Source organism: Phyllostomus discolor, chromosome 2 (assembly GCF_004126475.2).
Source record: "Phyllostomus discolor isolate MPI-MPIP mPhyDis1 chromosome 2, mPhyDis1.pri.v3, whole genome shotgun sequence".
Classification (NCBI taxonomy): Eukaryota; Metazoa; Chordata; class Mammalia; order Chiroptera; family Phyllostomidae; genus Phyllostomus; species Phyllostomus discolor.
The window spans coordinates 108,713,051-108,732,206 of record NC_040904.2 but is presented as its reverse complement, the minus strand read 5'-3'; the positions used below and the strand labels follow the sequence as shown (position 1 = coordinate 108,732,206).

Here is a 19,156-nt window from a genome sequence, read left to right as displayed (position 1 = left end):
GGGCCCAGTAGCACAGCCCCCCCATCACCTAAGCTGGGTGCTTAAGGGGTGCCCTCCTTGTGGGCTGAGTACACCCTGCTTTTGTAGTTGAGTATTGTTGCTGTTAGCAGGTTAATGGGAGGAATTGACCCAGGCCAATCAACTGCAATGACTGGCTGTGACTACTGACCACCAATCTCTGCCTTCTGTGGAAGCTCAGCTGTGCAGGTGGTGGTGCTCCAACGTGGTCTATAGCTGTCCACTTGGTGCACAGACCCTGTGGTTTCCCAGGTAATACAGGCCAAGGTTAGTCCCTCTCTGTGTTTTTCCCTTGGCCAGCCTGCCTGAGCTATAAAGCAATATGAGTTGGCTGCTACTTGTGCTGGGCTTGGATTCCCAGGCAAAGCCAAGCTGTGAATCTAGGCTGGTTGCTGCTCAGTGCTGTGTCTGCGGCCACTTAGCAAGAGGTATGGGTACTGGGGACTGACTTAGACTGGCTGTTGCTTGTTTGAAAGGTCATAGGAAGTTGTGTAGCATGAGCCAAGACCAGCGATTCATATGGAAAAACAGCTTGGGTGGGCCCATAAGTTGGGTGGGACAGAATCTCTGTGGATCTGGTTGGGGTTAGCACTGTTAGCCAGATGGGTGTAGTCTCAGAGATGATACCAGCCTGACAGCTGTGTGAGGGAGGGTTCATAAAATGGACGGTGGCCTCTGCCCGCCTTTGTGTCTGAAAGAAAGCTGTACCCCAGCTCTTGCCTTGATGCCAGACACTTCAGTTCCTCCCTGTATGCCACTGGTGCCTTTCAAGCTGCTACTCTGGTGCTGGAGCTCAGAGGGAGTGAGTCTGAATAACTCTGTGTGTAGGTTCATTAAGAGGAACTGCTTGGGACTCCAGAAGTTTCATCTACCAACTCAGTCCCTGCTGGTTTTGCAGCCAGGAATTATGGGGACTTTCTTCCTGAAATTGGAACCCTGGGCTGGGAGCCCTGGTTTGGAGCTGGGACTCCTGGATCCCAAGATACCCTCCTGAATTTTTATCCTCCACTAAGTGGATGTGGGACTAGCCTGCTCCTCGTCTCCACCCCTCCTGTGAGTCTGGATGAATGTGGTTTCTTTTATTTTGTAGTTGTGAGACTTCCATTCAACTTCATTTTTGACAGTTTGGAGTGATGGTGGTTCTCTATTTCAGTTGTAATTTTGATGTGGTTGTGTGAGGAGGTGGGCCGTGTTTATCTATGCCACCATCATGACTGGACAAGGATAAACTTTCAGTAGTAGAGATCCTGGGTCAAAGATATATGTACTTCAAATTTTGATAAATACTTGCATATTAGTTATATCAATTATTATTCCCATTCCAGACTATTGGGTGTAAATGCCATCTCTTTTCTAGCTTTGTGATTTTCCTCTTCTGTAAAATGGGGAATATAATTGAGAGAATATATAAATGTTCTAATAAATTCTTGATAAATGGCAGTTGTTGCTTTTTTTTTTTTTTAAGATTTGTTATTTTTTAGAATGGAAGGGAGGGAGAAAGATGAGGAGAGAAACACTGAAATGTGAGAAACATCTACCTGTGAGAGAAACACCGGTTGGTTGCCTCTTGCATGCCCTGACCTGGGGACCTGGTCGTCAACCCAAGCATGACCCTGACAAGGAACCAAACTGGTGACCTTCAGTTTGTGGGACAACCCTCAAGCCACTGAGCCAAACCAGTCAGGGCTAGCTATTGCTTTTAATAACATAGGAAATATGTATTTTCCCCAAACTTTAGCAATAATGAGTAACATTAATCATTAATGAGTAACAAAACATGTTCCATTTTATCTTGATATTTGGGGATGTTGAACATCTTTTCATATATTTATTAGAATTTTGTGTTTACTTTTTAAACAAATTACTTTGTATTTTCCATGCTTGCTTTCAAAATTGGCTCTTTTTCTTTTTCATATTTGAGAATTTGTGTGTATTAGGAATATTCACTTTGTCCTAATATGTAAGCTTTTCCCTGCATTTTGTCATATTCAGTTAAACTTGTTTATGACTCTTTTTTTAACCCTATAGATTTAAAAATATATTTTTAGATAGCCAACACCACCATTTTGTTTATGATTTCTGGCTTTCCCCACCCTGTTATATATTTGGTAATATATAAACATTACCAAATCGTTTATATATAATTTTTTACCTACATTTCTCAAAATTTCTAATCCTTATGGAATTACTTCATTATAAAATGAGATAGCTTTGTTTCCAATGTTATAGCTAGGTGCCCTATTCCTTTCTCTCACTGATTTGAAATGTATCTTATATACTATATTTCTGTATACACTTAGACTACTTATAAACTGTGTGGTTCAGTCAAAATGTAGTTTATGTTTTTCAAAGATACTGTTTATTTATTTTTAGAGAGAGAGGAAGGGAGGGAGAAAGAGAGGGAGAAAAACATCTATGTGTTCAAGAAACATAGGATCATTTGCCTCTCATGTACCTCCAGCTGGGGCCTGGCCCACAACCCAGGCATGTGCCCTGACCAGGAATCTACCAGAGACCTTCTAGTTTTCAGGCATTCAGTCCACTGAGCCACACCAGCCAGGGAGGGCTGTTTTATAATTTTTAATGTATAGGACAGATTTTTCTCCATTATTCTTTTTAATATTCTTTGTTTATTCTCCTAGGGAAACTTTGTAATCATAAGTATCCCTACTCCCTCAAAAAAAGATCCCATTTATATTTTGATTGAGGGTTTATTTTTAAAATCTCATGATTATAATTGTCATTTCAGTTGAGTCTGTTATTCAGTAAGGGCATTTAAAATTTGTTTGTGGTACTTAGTACAAATGGGTGTTTTATTGAAAGACTTTTATAGTGTTTATTGATTCAGAGGCCAAAAGTTTTTACCACCCCAAAATTCAAAGGCATGTCATTTTCTCAATAATGGGAAAATGTATTGTTACCTGTACATATGGTAAAACCTGAATAATTGTTTCAAAGCTGATTCTCCTTAAGTTTATTCAAGGACTGTATATTATGTTTGAAAATTCAAAATACTTTTTTTAGTAAATATGTAGGGCAGACTATAAAGATTCTTTAATTATACTAGATAATGTACCTGTTAAGCTGTGTCCATTTAAGTTCCTGGTTAATGTACATTTGTTTCAGTAGTGTTTCCCTTACTTGCTCACATTTAAGCAGAGAAAAAATAAATGAGACCCAGAACCTTGGAGGTCTTTTATTAAAAGTAGCAACTTGTTGGCCAAGGTTTAGAAATTATAATTCACATATCAAAAATAAAAAATCAGTTTTCAGAATGTTTAAATTACTTGGCATAACGTAAGTTTTAAAAATTAATGTAACCAAATTAGTGACTGTTTCAGTGAAACCAAATATACAGTAAGGCTTTAAATCATTAGTAAAACCTTTTAATGACTATGTATTTGCAGCTTTTAGATATGTGGGCATTATTTATCCATTTATAGAGAAAATTGAGGCTTTGAGAGTTAAGTCAAGTGATAGGAGAAAAAGAAACTAATATTCTGATGCCAAATGAACCAAGCACTTTTTTTTGGTGTTTTCCTGGGTTATCTTATTTTAAATAAATAGATAATTTTCTACAGTAACTATAATCAAGCAGTTCTACAGTATGTATGTAACCATATATGTCTCCATCTTATTAGTTCTTCCTGTTTTTTACTTTATTTTCTTTATTTAAATATGGTTGTTCACTTAGTTTTTATGTAATAAGAATGCCCCAACATTCTGCTCTTTATGAGCTGCTTTGCCCAGCTTCTTAGCTATCCATGGTTGATTATAATAATGAGCTGAATCATCTCTTTATTTTTTTAGATTCCTGAATTTGACAACCTGTACCTGGATATGAATGGAATTATACATCAGTGTTCCCATCCTAATGATGATGATGTTCACTTCAGAATTTCAGATGATAAAATCTTTACTGATATTTTTCACTATTTAGAAGTGTTGTTTCGCATTATTAAACCTAGAAAAGTGTTTTTTATGGCTGTTGATGGTGTGGCTCCTCGAGCAAAAATGAACCAGCAGCGTGGAAGGCGATTTAGGTAAAACATGGTTTCATTTTATAATACTGTTCGATTAATGAAATATATTATTTTAATAATAACTGACTTAGCACAGTGTATCTTCTGTTAATGTTTCTTTTCTGCCTAAATTTCCCCAGAAATGGAAATATACTTAAAACGTGACATTTTATCAATTAGGTAAAACAAATGAGTAATGCAAGTGAGGTGTCACTTCTCAAAACCTATGTTGGGTTATATAAACTTACTCTGTTTTTCTCTGGCATGTCAGCATTCAAACCTGTAGAGAATTTTTGTAAGTTTATTTGAGCCAAACTGACAATAATTGCTGGGAATGAGTAGAGATAATGCTCCAAAAAATGGCAGTTTAACACCTTATTTTATACATTACAGTCAAAAGAGGAAGTGTATGTGGGTTCCATGAAATCCACTGGTGATAGATTAGGGAGGTGGGAGGACGCAAAGTGAGGAAAGCTCTAGAATTGGATAAAAAGTAAAATGATAGACACGTCTATTACATAAGTGGGTACAGGATAGTTAACATGATACCAATAACAGAGAGAGAATTTGTGGTCTCCCCCTTGTGCAGTGCCTGTACTTTGAGGGGTCCTGAAAAAGGAAATATGACATTCCAGAGGTATGTTATCCTAGATGCTAAAAGACAACAAGACAGCCTTGTTAGGGTGGTCAGTGATGTGGGCTGTGAAGGAATTCACAAAGAGAAGAAGGTGCAGAGAGTAAAAGTTTTTATTTTTACTTTCCTATGAGAGGGAAAGGGCTAGGTGCGGAAAAATGCACTAGCCCTGAAGAGTTTCAGGGGCGTCCAACCTTTTGGCATCTGGGTCATGTTGGAAGAAGAGTTGTCTTGGGCCACACATTAAATAACACAAACACTAACAAAAACTGATGAGCAAAAAACATTTTAAGTAAACTTACGATTTTGTGTTGGGTCGCATTTATCTTGGGCAGCAAGTGGCCTGTGGGTCACCAGTTGGACACCCCTAGTAGGGCTTTGGACTTTTATCAAATACTGGGGTAGTTGTAGAGCAGGATATTTCACAGTTGGGCTGCAGTTTGTTTTGAAGTTACTTTGGGTGCAGGGTTTGGCCTGAGTTTTGTGGTCTCATATGTCCTGTTTCATAAGCTCCCAGTTCCCTAGAGCCTCTGTACCTTTAGGGAGCTTCCAGTAGTTTTCTAGTCCAGAGGATAAAGGCTCATAAGACAATTAGGGTCAGTCATGCTTTATGGTGTCCAGCCAGCTCTGGGAGACAGGATCTGAGAAGGTGGTTTTTGTTCTAGTAAGGCTCAGTTGAGGTAAAGATTGACCTTTGTCAGGGAAAAATTACCAGCCTGGGACACAACTACCTGCTGTGAACTGCTTTTAGTTAGAAAGTTTTAATTTCACACCATCAAATGTGGTTACTTTAGGTCTCTAAGTTTGTAAGGCTGCCATGCAGTCCTCCCCTGACCTTGTCAGGTTTTGCATGTGACCCCTTTTCTTCCACAGCCACAAACTTTTCAAACATCTCCTTGATAATTTGCAAATGGTAGTGGTAGAGAAAGTTTCTATAGTAGTATGACTTGAGCTAGGAAATTGCAGAATGAACTGATTGTTTTAATCAGAATATCACTGACATTTTACTTTAATTCTACATTTATTGAATGCCCAGTTTCTGGGCTAGATGCTAACTCAGAGCATGAGTACAGGGCAAGTGAGACTAGAAGGTTATTGATGGAGTATGAGAAGAGATTTGAGTTAGGACACTTGATGTACAGGGAGAAGCAAAAGTAGGTTTATAGTTGTGAGTACATGAAAGTTTATTCTTGTATTAGTTTTTATTGTTGTATTATTTTCCATACAAACAACTGTACACCTTCTTTTGTCCCACCCTGTATTATCAGCCCCTATGAGTTGGGCAATAGAAGTAAACAGATGAGAAGAGGTTATTATACACACAGGGTTTTAAAGTCAAAATCCTGGACATGTGAAATATTTCAGAATAACAATAAGAGCATGTTGTGTAGTTGGTTATGAGTAGCAGAAGTTAAGAGGATTATTAGAATTGAAGGAGAGAAACCCTGAGTTTCAGCATATTTGATGGGTTTTGCAAATAAATCATTTCACCACAGTGGCATGTAAAGTAGTGGGAAGGGCACCTGTGAATCTAATGTGGAACTCGTCAAGGAACCTGAGAGTACCTTGGAGGCTAGCAGTGAGAATGAGAAGGATGGTCAAAAGTTCTAATGTAAATATCAGAAGAGCCCTGTCCAGGCAAAAGCTCAGTTGCAAAGCGATGCCAGATTTGTGGTTTCAATCCCCAGTCAGGCCACAGGCATAAATAAGTGGAATAGCAAATTGATACATATCTATCTATCTATCTATCTATCTACCTCTCTCTCTCTCTCTCCCCCGCTTCCCCACCCACTTCTTTCTCAAATCAATAATTTAAAAAAATTTAAAAATAAATTAAGTACCAAAAGACAAAAGATACTGAATATTAGAACCTTTGTAAAATCTTTGAAGAAAATGGCCATTTCTTACTAAAATTTAGATTCTCAAGAACTACCCAAGGCTTATTTAACCTGAATCTCTAAATATTGGGTCCTGGAAACTGTTTTTACCAGACTCTTTTGGTATTTATTAAACTAGTTATCAGGAGCTACTAATAACTAGTATTGAGAAAAGATTATACAAATAAGCCCATTGTGTCAGTCAGAATTTAGTTACAGGTAATAGAAACCTACCAATTTTAGGCAGAAAAGTTAAAATAGTGAGAGTTAGGTGCACATAAAAATTGTTGTAATAGCCCTGGCTGGTATGGCTTAGTTAGTTGGAACATTGTCCCACGGACCAAAGAGTCATGGGTTCAATCCCTGGTCTGGGCACATACCTAGGTTGTGGGTTCGATCGCAGGTCAGGATATGTATGAGAAGGCGCCAGTTGATGTTTCGCTCCCTTTCTTCCACTCTCTAAAATTAATAAGCATATCCTCTGGTGAGGATTTAGGAAAGAAAACCAAACCAAACCAAACCAAAAAAGAATGACTTCCAGAACACACCGTACAATTGACTAACCAGTAGGTGGCACTGCTACTACCATTTTCAAGAAGGTGGAGTTCAGAGGCTCCCACCAGAACAGGTGGTTCCTGGAACCTATTCCTTTAGCTGTGATTCGGAGAGTAACAAACTGACACCTGAGCTCTTGACTCCAATAATACATCACTTTAGTTAAAATCAGCAATCAAAAGGCTAATACTGCATCTGTATTTGTTAGCTCCACCTGTAATGGAATAACAGCTGCCCTGCATGGTGCTCTCAGCACCTACAAAGTTACTGAATTTTGAGATCTCTTTTTCTGTTGATGAAACACCCCCCACCCCCCAACTCCAGTGCCTCAGCTGTCATGCAGACTTTACCACACTTCTACCTTCCAAACCTTTTTGGAGGCATCTGACTGACAAAATGTAAGTCATATCTGGAAACTTAGTTGTGGAAAAGTCCAAGAGTTTAATTTTTTTTTAAAGCTTTCCAACCTCTCCAGTACATGAAGACAAACTGGGAATGAAATGGATGCTGGGGGCCAATTCACCGTTACCACTGCAAGCATTTACTAAGTGCTGTGCTGGCATTGAGTGCTCCCAGTGCTCCAGTCCTCCAGTTAGCTTTTTCACATTCTCCACAGTGACTGTTCCTCCATTCATAATCTTTCCACATCTCTTATTCATTTTAAAATCTGCTGTTGTCTGGCTTTCATCCCTGCCACTCCGCTGAAGCCTACCAAGATTACAAATAAACTAAATCTAAAGATTAATTCTGAATTATATTACTTCATTTATCTGTGGTATTTTAACAAAGTTAACCTTTATTTCTTGAACTTCCTTTCCTTGAACTTCATGTAACCGCACACTCTCTGACTGCATCTTCTTAGTATCCTTGTTGTCCTCTCTCCCTCTGCATTTTCTTAAATGTTGATGTTTTTTAAGGTTCTTTTCTGGATCCTAACTGATTGTATCCAATGACATCAATTACTGTGTCAATTCTGATGACTCCCAAATTTATCTTTCTGGTCGATAAGTCTCTCCAGAGCTCCATGTATATCCAAATGCCTGCTAAGTGTCTCCTTTTGGATACCACAGATATATTTCAGGCTTAACATGTTCAGAACTGATCTCATCTTTGCCTCAAAACTGTCTTCTGTTTTGTCTGTTTCAGTAAATGACAATGCCATGCACATAGCTGCTCAACTTAAAAGTCCAAGAGTAATTTGGCTTCTGCCTCTTCCTCATTTCTCTATATTCAGTCTCTTAAAAATTTGTCATATTTAGGCCCTGGCCAGGTAAATTGGTTAGAGCATCATCCTGCTACTCCAAGGTTGTGGGTTTAGTCTCCCGTCAGGGCTCATACAAAAAGCAACCAATGAATGCATAAATAAGAGGAACAACAAATTGATGTTTCTTTCTCTCTCTCTCTGTTTCCCCCCTTCCTCTTTCTCAAATCAATTTAAAAAATTGTGATACCTATTATTTTCACTTTTACAGCTACTATCTCAGCCAAGGCCACCATAATCTATGACCAAGATTACTTTAATAGTATTACCTTGTCCCTTTCTCAGACTTTCTGTTGTAACCACAATAAATATTATGGCTGTTTAATTTTTCTTTTTTGTTATATCCCAAGAACTGTCGCATAGTAACAAGAAGGAAGGGGAGAAGAGAAGAAAGAATGATTTTTATTGGAGAGATTACAAATGAGTTGATAACTTCAGAGTTTTTGTTACATTAAAGAGGTTGGTGAGAGAGGTGCAATATAAAAAAAAGTTTATCACAGAAATAGAATTCCACAGGGCACAGTAACAAGGCTGTTTTTAAATGTACACAAATCAGAGCTTCTAACTTGTATATGTCTCTTAGTATGCTGGTGTGCCACAAGTGGGTTATAGGGGAAACTGGATAGTAATTGTGATGCTTCTTTTTAAACCTATATCCATCTGACTCTAAAACTCATGTTCTTCCTAGTAAATCTAATTGCTGTAAAAATGAGATGATTTTACCAACTGATGTTGTCATTAATGTTATTAAGCTTTTACTTTAAGTGTTTTTATGAGGAAACCTAAAGGTATACATTATAATTTTATAACTATTTTTATGTACTATTCTTAGAGATCAGGTTAAGAATGTATTTATTGTTTGATATTATTAAAAGTGCATGCAGGGTGGGGCAAAAGTAGGTTAACAGTTTGTATGGAAAATTACACAATAATTAATAATAATAATAGAAGAATAAACTGTTTCACATACAACCGTGAAACTTTTTCCCCATTTTGTATAATGAAAGTTAAAGCTACACTTTGAGCTTGATTTTAGAATCAGTTTGCTTTATACTTATGATAAGAAAGAATTACTTTATAAGTATTTGTAATGTTCTGTTAGTTTTATATTGTTCTACTTCTATAGCCCTTATCTGAAAATCTCAGTTCTTTAAATAAATTAAAACAAATAGTACTGAGGTTCATCTTTATCAGTTAGAATTTATTTCAAAACTTCTTTTGAACCTTAAAATTGATAGGTTGGTATTTTAGTTATAAAAGCATCTAAATAACAGTTTACTTTGTATAAAGATCTCTATTTTGTCTCAGAAAATATAAGGTATTTTCCCCTTTATCCTTTAAGGTCAGCAAAGGAGGCAGAAGACAAAATAAAAAAGGCAATAGAAAAAGGAGAAACTCTTCCTGCAGAGGCCAGATTTGATTCGAACTGTATTACACCAGGTAAATTCACTGAGAAAAAACTTCTAAGAGATTAAAAATGGAAATTTTAAATTTTTTCAAATGTATCTTTTCTAGTCTCTATCTGTTTTGTCCTTAGGATTCCATTCACTTTATTTTCTTCAATTTTGTCTCCTCATGAGATAGTTTGGTTGCCTTGGTCATAAGTACTCCTATGAAGACCCACTGTAGGGAGTTACACAGTTGATAAGAGCAACTATAGAGTGGACTCTTCCAGATGCACAGAATTTCAGACCTAAAGGAACTTAAAAGATTTGTCCTAATGTCACCATTTACTTATTTATAACAGAGTCAGAATTTTCTTTCATTTTTTAGTTTGTTTTTTATGTTTTTAATTATATTTTATTGGTTATGCTAGTATTCCCCCTTTGCCACCCTACCCCGCACCTTCACTCCCTCAGGTAACCCTCCCACCATTGTTTATGTCCATGGGTCATACATATAAGTTCTTTGCTGTACTGTACTTTACATCCCCCTGGCTATTCTTTAACTACCTATTTGTGCTTCTTAATCCCCTCATGCCTTCACCCAGTCCCCCAAATACCCATCCCATCTAGCAACCATCAAAATGCTTTCCATATCCGTGATTCTGTCTCTGTTCTTCTTGTTTGCTTAGTTTGTTTTTTAGATTCAATTGTTGATAGGTATGTATTTATTGCCATTTTATTGTTAATAGTTTTGGTCTTTTTCTTAAATAAGTCCCTTTAATCTTTCATATAATAATGGTTTGGTGATGATAAACTCCTTTAGCTTTTTCTTGTCTGGGAAGCTGTGTATCTACCCTTTAGTTCTAAATGATAGCTTTGGTTAAATGATAGCATTGGCTGTAGGTCCTGGCTTTTCATGATGTTGAATATTTCTTCCCAATCCCTGCTAGCCTGTAAAGTTTCTTTTCAAAAATCAGCTGACAGTCTTATGGGAACTCCCCTGTAAGTAACTAACTCATTTTCTCTTGCTGCTTTTAAGATTCTCTCTTTATCTTTAACCTTTAGCATTTTAATTATGATGTGTCTTGGATTGGGCCTCTTTGCATCATCTTTTTGGGACTCTGTTTCCAGGATTTGCATATCTATTTCCTTCACAAATTAGGGAAGCTTTCTTTATTATTTTTTCAAATAGATTTCCAGTTGCTTGCTCTATCTCTTCTTCTGCCACTCCTGGCTGTTGCTTGTTTGAGAGGATTTAGGATACTGAAGCATGGGCCAAGACCTGCCATTCATATGGAAAAGCAGCTTGGGTGGACCCATAAGTTGGGTGGGACACAGTTTCTGTGCATATCCTGGTTGGGCTATACAGAGTAGTTGGGTTCATGGAGAATTAGGTATGGCACCAGTCTGCTGGCTCTCTGACTCAGCAGGGAAGGTTCATAAAAGGGACAGTGACCTCTGCCTGCCTTTGTGCCTGGGAAAAAGCTTCCCTCCAGGTCTTGCCTTGATGCCAGACACTTCATTTCCTCCGTGTACATCACTTGGTGCCTTTTAAGTTGCAGCCCTGGTGCTGGGGCTTGGAGGGTGTGAGTCTGAGTAAGTCTGTGACTGGGTTCATTAAGAGGAACTGCTTGGGACTCCAGAAGTTTCATCTACCAACTCAGTTCCTGCTGGTTTTGCAGCCAGGAGTTATGGGGACTTTCTTCCTGAAACTGGAACCCTAGGCTGGGAGCCCTGGTTTGGAGTGGGGACTTGTAGATCCCCAGATATCCCTCCCAAATTTTTATCCACCACACATGGATGTGGGACTAGCCTGCTCCTCGTCTGCACCCCTCCTGTGAGTCTGGATGAATGTGATTTCTTTTATTTTGTAGTTGTGAGACTTCCATTCAACTTCATTTTTGACAGTTTGGAGTGATGCTTGTTCTCTATTTTAGTTGTAATTTTGATATGGTTGTGCAAGGAGTTGAGCTGTGTTTACCTGTGCCGCCATCTTGACCGGAAGTAGTTTTTTTTATTATTATAATTTGTTTCATTTCCATTTATTCCTGTAATTACGTTTTGCACCTCCACACACCCACCTCCCCCCTATGTTTTCTACACTTGCCTGTGTCCATGAGTCCTTTTCCTTTTCTGTCCCATCCCTCCACTCCATAATACCCACCCATCCCCAAGAACTGTCAGCCTGCTCTCTATGAGTCTGTCTGTATATTGCTTGTTAGTTCAATTTGTTCATTAGATGCCACATATGAGTGAAATCATATGGTATCTGTCTTTCTCTGAGTGGCTTTATTCACTTTGCATACATTTCTCTAGGTTCATCCATGCTGTTGCAAAGGGTAAAATTTTCTTCTTTTTTATGGCATAGTGGTATTCCATTGTGTAAATGTTCCATAGTTGTTTTATCCACTCAGCTACTGATGGGCTCTTGGGCTACTTCAGATCTTGGCTATTTTAAATAATGCTGCCATGCATATTGGGTGCTTGTATTCTTCTGAATTAGTGTTTTGGGTTTTTAAGTTTTTTAGAAATTTCCACATTAATTCCTAATCAGATGTATCTGCAAATATGTTCTCAAATTCAGTGGATGTCCTTTTGTTTTGTTGATGGTTCCCTTTGCTGTGCAAAACTTTTTAGTTTGATGTAGTTGCATTTGTTTATTTTTCCTTGTGTCCCTTGCTTGAAGAGATATATCAGAAAAGATAGTAGTACAAGCAATGTCTGAGATTTTTTGCTGCTGTTTTTTTCTGGGATTCTTATGGTTTTGCATCTAACATTTAGGTCTTCAATCCATTTTGAATTTATTCTTGTATGTGGTATAAGAAGGTGGTCTTCATTTTTCTGCACATAACTATCCAATTTGTCAACACCATTTATTGAATAAACTGTCTTTAGCTCATTGTATGTGCTTGCTCCCCTGTCAAATATTAATTGACTATAAAACTGTGGGTTGACTTCTGGGCTGTCTATTCAGTTTCATTGATCTGTGTGTCTGTTTTTGTGCCAGTACCATGATATTTTGATTATGATGGCCTTAGAGTATAGTTTGCTTTTAGGCAGTGTGATTCCTTCAAGTTTGTTCTTCTTTCTCAAGATTGCTGTTGCTATTCAAGTTCTTTTGTGGTTCCACATACATTTTTGAAGTATTTGTTCTAGTACTGTGAAATACATCCTTGGTATCTTGATAGGAATTGTGTTCAATCTATAGATTGCTTTGGTTAGTGTGGATATTTTAATGATGTTTATTCTTTCTATCCATTAGCATGGTTTATGCTTCCACATTATTTGTATCTTCAGTTTCTTCAGTGTATTATAATTTATGAATACATGTCTTTTATATTCTTGGTTACATTTATTCCTAGGTATTTTATTCTTTTTGACACAATAGTGAATGCAGTTAATTTCTGGATGTTAATTTTGTATCCTCTGGTTTTACTTCATTTATCAGTCTGGTAGTTTCTTGGTGGAATCATGAGGGTTCTCAATGTACAGTATCATATCATCTGCACATAATGACAATTTTACTTCTTTCCAATTTGGGTGCTTTTTATTTCTTCTTGTTTGATTGTTATGGCTAGGACTTCCAGTACTATGTTGAATAGGAATAGTGAAAGCAGAGAGGCATGTCTTTTCTGATCTTGTTTATCTGCTGTGACTATATTTCTGTCAATTTTTCCCTTTATATCCATCAAGATTTGCTTTAATATTTATGTGCTCCTATGTTGGGTGTATAAATGTTTACTAGGGTTATATCCTCTTGTTGGATTATTGCTTTTATCATTATGTAGGATCATTATGTAGTATCCTTCTTTGTCTCTTAACTATAGCTTGCTTTTTTAAAAAAGATTTTATTTATTTATTTTTAGAGAGAGGGTAAGGGAGGGAGAAAGAAGGAAAGAAACATCCATGTATGGTTGCCTCTCATGTCCCCTTCTGGGGACCTGGCCCACAACCCAGGCACGTGCCCTGACTGGGAATTGAACCAGCGACCCTTTGTTTCACAGGCTGACACACAGTTCACTGAGCCACACCAGCCAGGGCTATAACCTTGGTTTTAAAGTTTATTTTGTCAGGTAAAAGTATTGCTGCCCCAGCTCTTTTTTCCTTTCCATTTTCATGAAAATCCCTTTTCATCCCTTTACTTTTACTCTGTTGTATTTTTTGTTCTAAGGATGGTCTCTTGAAGACAGTATATATGTGGGTCTTGTTTCTTATCCAGTCAGCTACCTTATGTCTTTCTATTGAATCATTTAAGCCATTTACATGTAAAGTGATTATGATAGATAATGTGTTTATTGCCATTTTATTATTTAACTATTTTCTTCTGTTCTCTCTTTTTATCTTCCTCTTTTCTTAAAGCAAGCCCGTTAACATTTGTTGCAATATTGGTTTGGTGGTAACAAACTCCTTTAGCTTTCTCTTGTCTGGGAAGCTCTTTATTTCTTCATCAATTTTAAATGATAGCCTTGCTGGGTAAATCAGCCTTGGTTGTAGGCCCTTGTTTTTCTTTTTCTTTTTTTTTAATATATTTTATTGATTATGCTATTACAGTTGTCCCATTTCCCCCTTCTCTCCGCTCCACCCTGTACCCCTCTCCCACCCACGTTCCCCCCCTTTAGTTCATGTCCATGTGTCATACTTATGAGTTCTTTAGTTTCTACATTTCCCGGACTATTCTTGCCCTCCCCCTATCTATTTTCAACCTACATTCTATGCTACTTATTCTCTATACCTTTTCCCCCTCTCTCCTCCTCCCACCCCCCTCCTGCTAGCCCTCCATGTGCCCTTCATTTCTGTGGTTCTGTTCCTGTTCTAGTTGTTTCCTTAGTTTCTTTTGGTTTTGCTTTAGGTGTGGTTGTTAATAATTGTGAGTATGCTGTCATTTTACTATACATGTTTTTTATCTTCTGTTTCTTAGATAAGTCCCTTTAACATTTCATAAAATAAGGGCTGGGTGATGATGAACTCCTTTAACTTGACCTTATCTGAAAAGCACTTTATCTGCCCTTCCATTCTAAATGAGAACTTTTCTGGATAGAGCAATCTGGGATGTAGGTCCTTGCCTTTCATGACTTGGAATACTTCTTCCCAGCCCATTCTTGTCTGAAAGGTCTCTTTGGAGAAATGAGCTGACAGTCTGATGGGAACTCCTTTGTAGGTAACTGTCCCCTTATCTCTTGCTGCTTCTAGGATTCTCTCCTTCGTTTTTACCTTGGCTAATGTAATTATGATGTGCCTTGGTGTGTTTCTTCTTGGGTCCAACTTCTTTGGGGCTCTCTGAGCTTCTTGGATTTCTTGGAAGACTGTTCCCTTTGCCAGATTGGGGAAGTTCTCCTTTATTATTTGTTCAAATACGTGCTCAATTTGGTGCTTTTCTCCTTCCCATTCTGGTACCCCTATAATTCGGATGTTGGAACGTTTAAAGGTGTCCTGGATGCTCTTCAGCTTTTCCTCATTTTTTTGAATTCTTATTTCATCATGCTTTTCTACTTGGTTGATTCTATCTTCCTTCTGGTCCACTGTATTGTTTTGAGACTCAGATTCCTTCCTTTCACTATTGGCTCTCCTCTGTGTATCTTCCTGCATCTCTTTTATGGTAACCTGCATCCTTTCATCTGATTTGCGCCCCAAATCAATCAATTCCATGAGCTTTCTGATCACCAGTGTTTTGAACTGTGCACCTGATAGATTGTCTATTTCATGGTCGCTCAAAAGCATGAGTCCTGGGGGACTCATCTGTTCTGTTGGAAACATGTCTTATGTCTTTCCCTGTCTCTCCTTTTTTTTTTTTTCCGGTCTGGTTGCTCTTGTTACAGTGGGGGGCGGAGCCTTAGGTGTTCACCGGGGCTGGGCACCCCAGTCGCTAGATTGTGATGTTATATGTGGGGGCGGGGGCGGGAGCGGGGATAGGAGGGAACAATGGCGGTAGTTCCGTTCTCCTGGGCTGTGAGCTCTGCCCTGGTCCACAATAGCTGCCTCACTGGGTCTGCCAGCCGCAGCTTGCGTACTTAGGGATCACCCCTGCGTTCTTGCGTCCTGGATGGCTGTCTCGCCGATTTCGCGCCAAATTTTCACTGACCTCCGTGCGCCGCCGACCTGCGCCAGCCCTGCACCCGCCCGGCTCGTCGTCTCCTACCAGTCTGGATGTACGGGTCTACTTCAACTTCTTGGCTGTCCAACTTCCATTCAGATAAATCCTCTGTCAGTTCTGAGTGTTATTCTGTCTGTAAATTATTGTTGTTCTAATCTTGGTTGTGCAAGGAGGTATGGTGCGTCCACCTATTCCTCTATCTTGCCGGAAGTCCTGTAGGTCCTTGTTTTTCATCAGCCCTTCTGGCCTGAGATGTTCCTGTTGAGAAGTCAGAAGATAGTCCAATGGGAAACCCCTTGTAGGTAATCAACTGCTTTTCTCTGTGGCTTTTAAGATTCTCCTCTTGTCTTTAAGCCTTGCTATTTTAACTATGAAGTGTCTTGGTGTAGGCTTCTTTGGGTCCCTCTTGTTTGAGACTCCATGCACTTCTTGGGCTTGTGTATCTTTTTTCTTTACCAGGTTAGAGATGTATTTGGTCATTATGTCTTCAAATATGTTCTCTATCCCTTGTTCTCTCTCTTCTCCTTCTGGTACCCCCAGGATGTGGATGTTGTTACACTTCATGCTGTCTTAAAGGTCCCTTAAACTATCCTGATTTTTTTTTTTTATCTCTCTGATTGAGTTGGTTTTTTTTAACCTTGTCTTTCAAATTGCTAATTTAATCTTCTGCTTCACCCAACTTACAGTTTATTTCTTCTAGTGTGTTACTTTTTAAATATTTCAGATACTGAATTCTTTATTTCTGTCTCATCCTTTTTTGTGGGGTTTTTTTTTTTCATGCTGCTGAGCATCTATAATCTTTGAACACTATATCTGATAAATTGCTTGCCTCCATTTAATTTAGCTCTTCTTCACAATTTTCTTGTTTTTTTATTTGACTGTTTCTTTGCCTTCCCATTTTGGCTGCCTCTTCGTGCTCGTTACTGTATATTAGGTAGATCTGCAAAGATATTGGTGTAGGCCTATGTCAGATGCTGTGACTGGCCCTTGGCAACCTCTTCAGAGCTGTCAGCAATCCACATCTTGTGGCTTCCTCTGCTGGGCCTAGGTGCCTGTAGAAGAAATGAATGGGGCACACCAAGGCTGGCTTTTACCAGCACCAGCCCAGAGAAGGGTCAGCTAAAGTCTCAAGGCTCCTAGAGATGTGCATTCATCTGCAGGCTGTCTATTAGGCTTAATCATTGAAGGAACCTCTATCTGTACTTGGCAGCAGCAGGGTTTAAACTCCACAGGGTGGAGCAAGAAAGATTCCTGTCAGTGGGGATGTTGTTTCCCCTCCAGGCTGGTGCCATATGGAGGGGTGTGTTCTGTCTAAGAAGCTATGGGGAATGACTCAGCACAGGGATCCTGGTGGCTGACTCTTCTTCAGCTCTCTCCCCAGAGCCTCCAACCCCAGAACCTCCTCACATGGCTCTAGTCTACTCTGCCCTCCCTCTGCTGGAGCTCAGGGTAAGTGGCTGCAAATGAAATTTTGTGTGTCAGCCGTTTAAAAGTCTGCCTGGATCTCCAGCCATCCATTTCTGTTGGACAGAAATCCTACTGTTTTTCACAGCCAGATGTTATTTGGGTTCTGGTGCTGTAGGCTGAGGAGCTCAGTTTTGGTTTTAGATCCCACACTTCTTAGGGGGACACACCCCTGCCTGCTGAAATATCCCTCTGGAGGTTCAGCTGCCTCCCTTGGGAGCCCAGCCAGCCTTCTTATGCCTCGGCAATTCTGACAAGTCTCCTTGTGGTGATGTGGTTTCTTCCATAAGTCTTTGGTTATAAGGCTTCCCTCCACCTAGTCTTCATTTGATTATTCAGGATGATTTTTATATAATTTAGTTGTAATTCCAGTTTGGTCTTTGGAGGTGGTTAGTGTAGCTTCCACCTACTCCACTGCCATCTTCCAAAGCTGTCTGTTACCATTTATTGTATGAAAACTGACTCAGTGAGGTTGTGGCTCATCCAAGTTCATATAGCTAGCATTTTGTGTTTCAAATAAGAAACTTATTCTTTTAGTTCTGAGTGCTTACTATTCTACATCTCCAAGGTAATTAACACTTCTGTGACTTTAGGTATAAATGAATTTATCAGTATTAAGATTAATTTTATATACAACAACATACTCTGTATTTCCTAGAGCTTTGTCTAATTATCATTATAATCCTTTGCTTTGGAAAATAATCTTAAGGTCTTACTTTCTCATGAATTCTTTACTAACTCTGATAATTTTTTTTCAGTAAGTACCCTAAATTGGTTATTAAGTCAAGCAATATCACATATTGATATGTGATATGTGATATCACATATTGATATTGCTTGACTTAATAACCAATTTAATCCTGATTATAGTTTAAGACTATTACTTTGGCTGTTGACCATCTGAGCTTTTCATAAAACATAACCATGTAAACTTAGTTTCCAGATTAATAATAGTTTTTCAGGTTCACAGTAGTAATAATAATAATTGCCTTTGTTGATATTATTAATAGCAATTTGATTGAAGTTGTATGCCTTATGAAACAAAACTTCAGAATCCAGCAGAGGTAATAGAAGATGGAGATTTATTAGAAAGTTGAAACTTTTCCCTTGTGTGAAAATATTTTAAGTATAGCCCTGAGATAATAGTAACATTCCTTGACTTTCCCTGTGTAACAGTAATTTAATTTTACTATAACCAGTGAAATTAGAAACAGTAGTGATATCTGCTAAGGAAAGGTGGAATATTACTTGCTTTTCTAGATAAACAAGAAGCTTTTGATCTCCTCAGAAGATCTTAGTTAGCTATTAGTTACCTGGACACCAAGATTCAATTTTATGTTGCCATTGGGAACTTGCTGTTTTTATTGTCTCTTTCAGATTAAACTTTTTAAAACTTGTTATTTATAGGGACTGAATTCATGGCCAGGTTACATGAACATCTGAAGTACTTTGTAAATATGAAAATTTCTACGGATAAGTCATGGCAAGGAGTCACCATCTATTTCTCAGGCCATGAGGTATTATCTTTCTTTTTAATTTAAAGAGTTATCCTTTAAAATGTATTATTCTACTGCATATCATATTACCAAAATTTTAAAAACCTTATATTTAGACTCCAGGAGAAGGAGAGCATAAAATCATGGAATTTATCAGATCTGAGAAAGCAAAGCCAGATCATGATCCAAACACCAGACACTGTCTTTATGGTTTAGATGCTGATTTGGTAAGTATAATGTTGGTTGTTGTTATAACCTTATGCCATGGTAGTTAAATATTTAACATACTTATTCTTTATGTAAGAAGCTTTCTGGTTGTGGAAACAGATATTAGAGACGTAATAATAATTGCT

General features: G+C 38.2%; 1 protein-coding gene across 2 annotated transcripts in view; it reads left to right on the top strand.

The window, feature by feature from the left end:
* Positions 1-19,156, top strand: part of XRN1 (5'-3' exoribonuclease 1) — a 158,772-nt gene that overhangs the window by 10,201 nt on the left and 129,415 nt on the right. For both annotated transcript variants that reach the window (XM_028504430.2, XM_036018321.1), the window contains exons 2-5: positions 3,829-4,061; positions 9,710-9,807; positions 18,715-18,824; positions 18,920-19,030. In XM_028504430.2, coding sequence (XP_028360231.1) covers positions 3,829-4,061; positions 9,710-9,807; positions 18,715-18,824; positions 18,920-19,030 — 552 coding nt within the window. The remainder of the gene's footprint in view (positions 1-3,828; positions 4,062-9,709; positions 9,808-18,714; positions 18,825-18,919; positions 19,031-19,156) is intronic.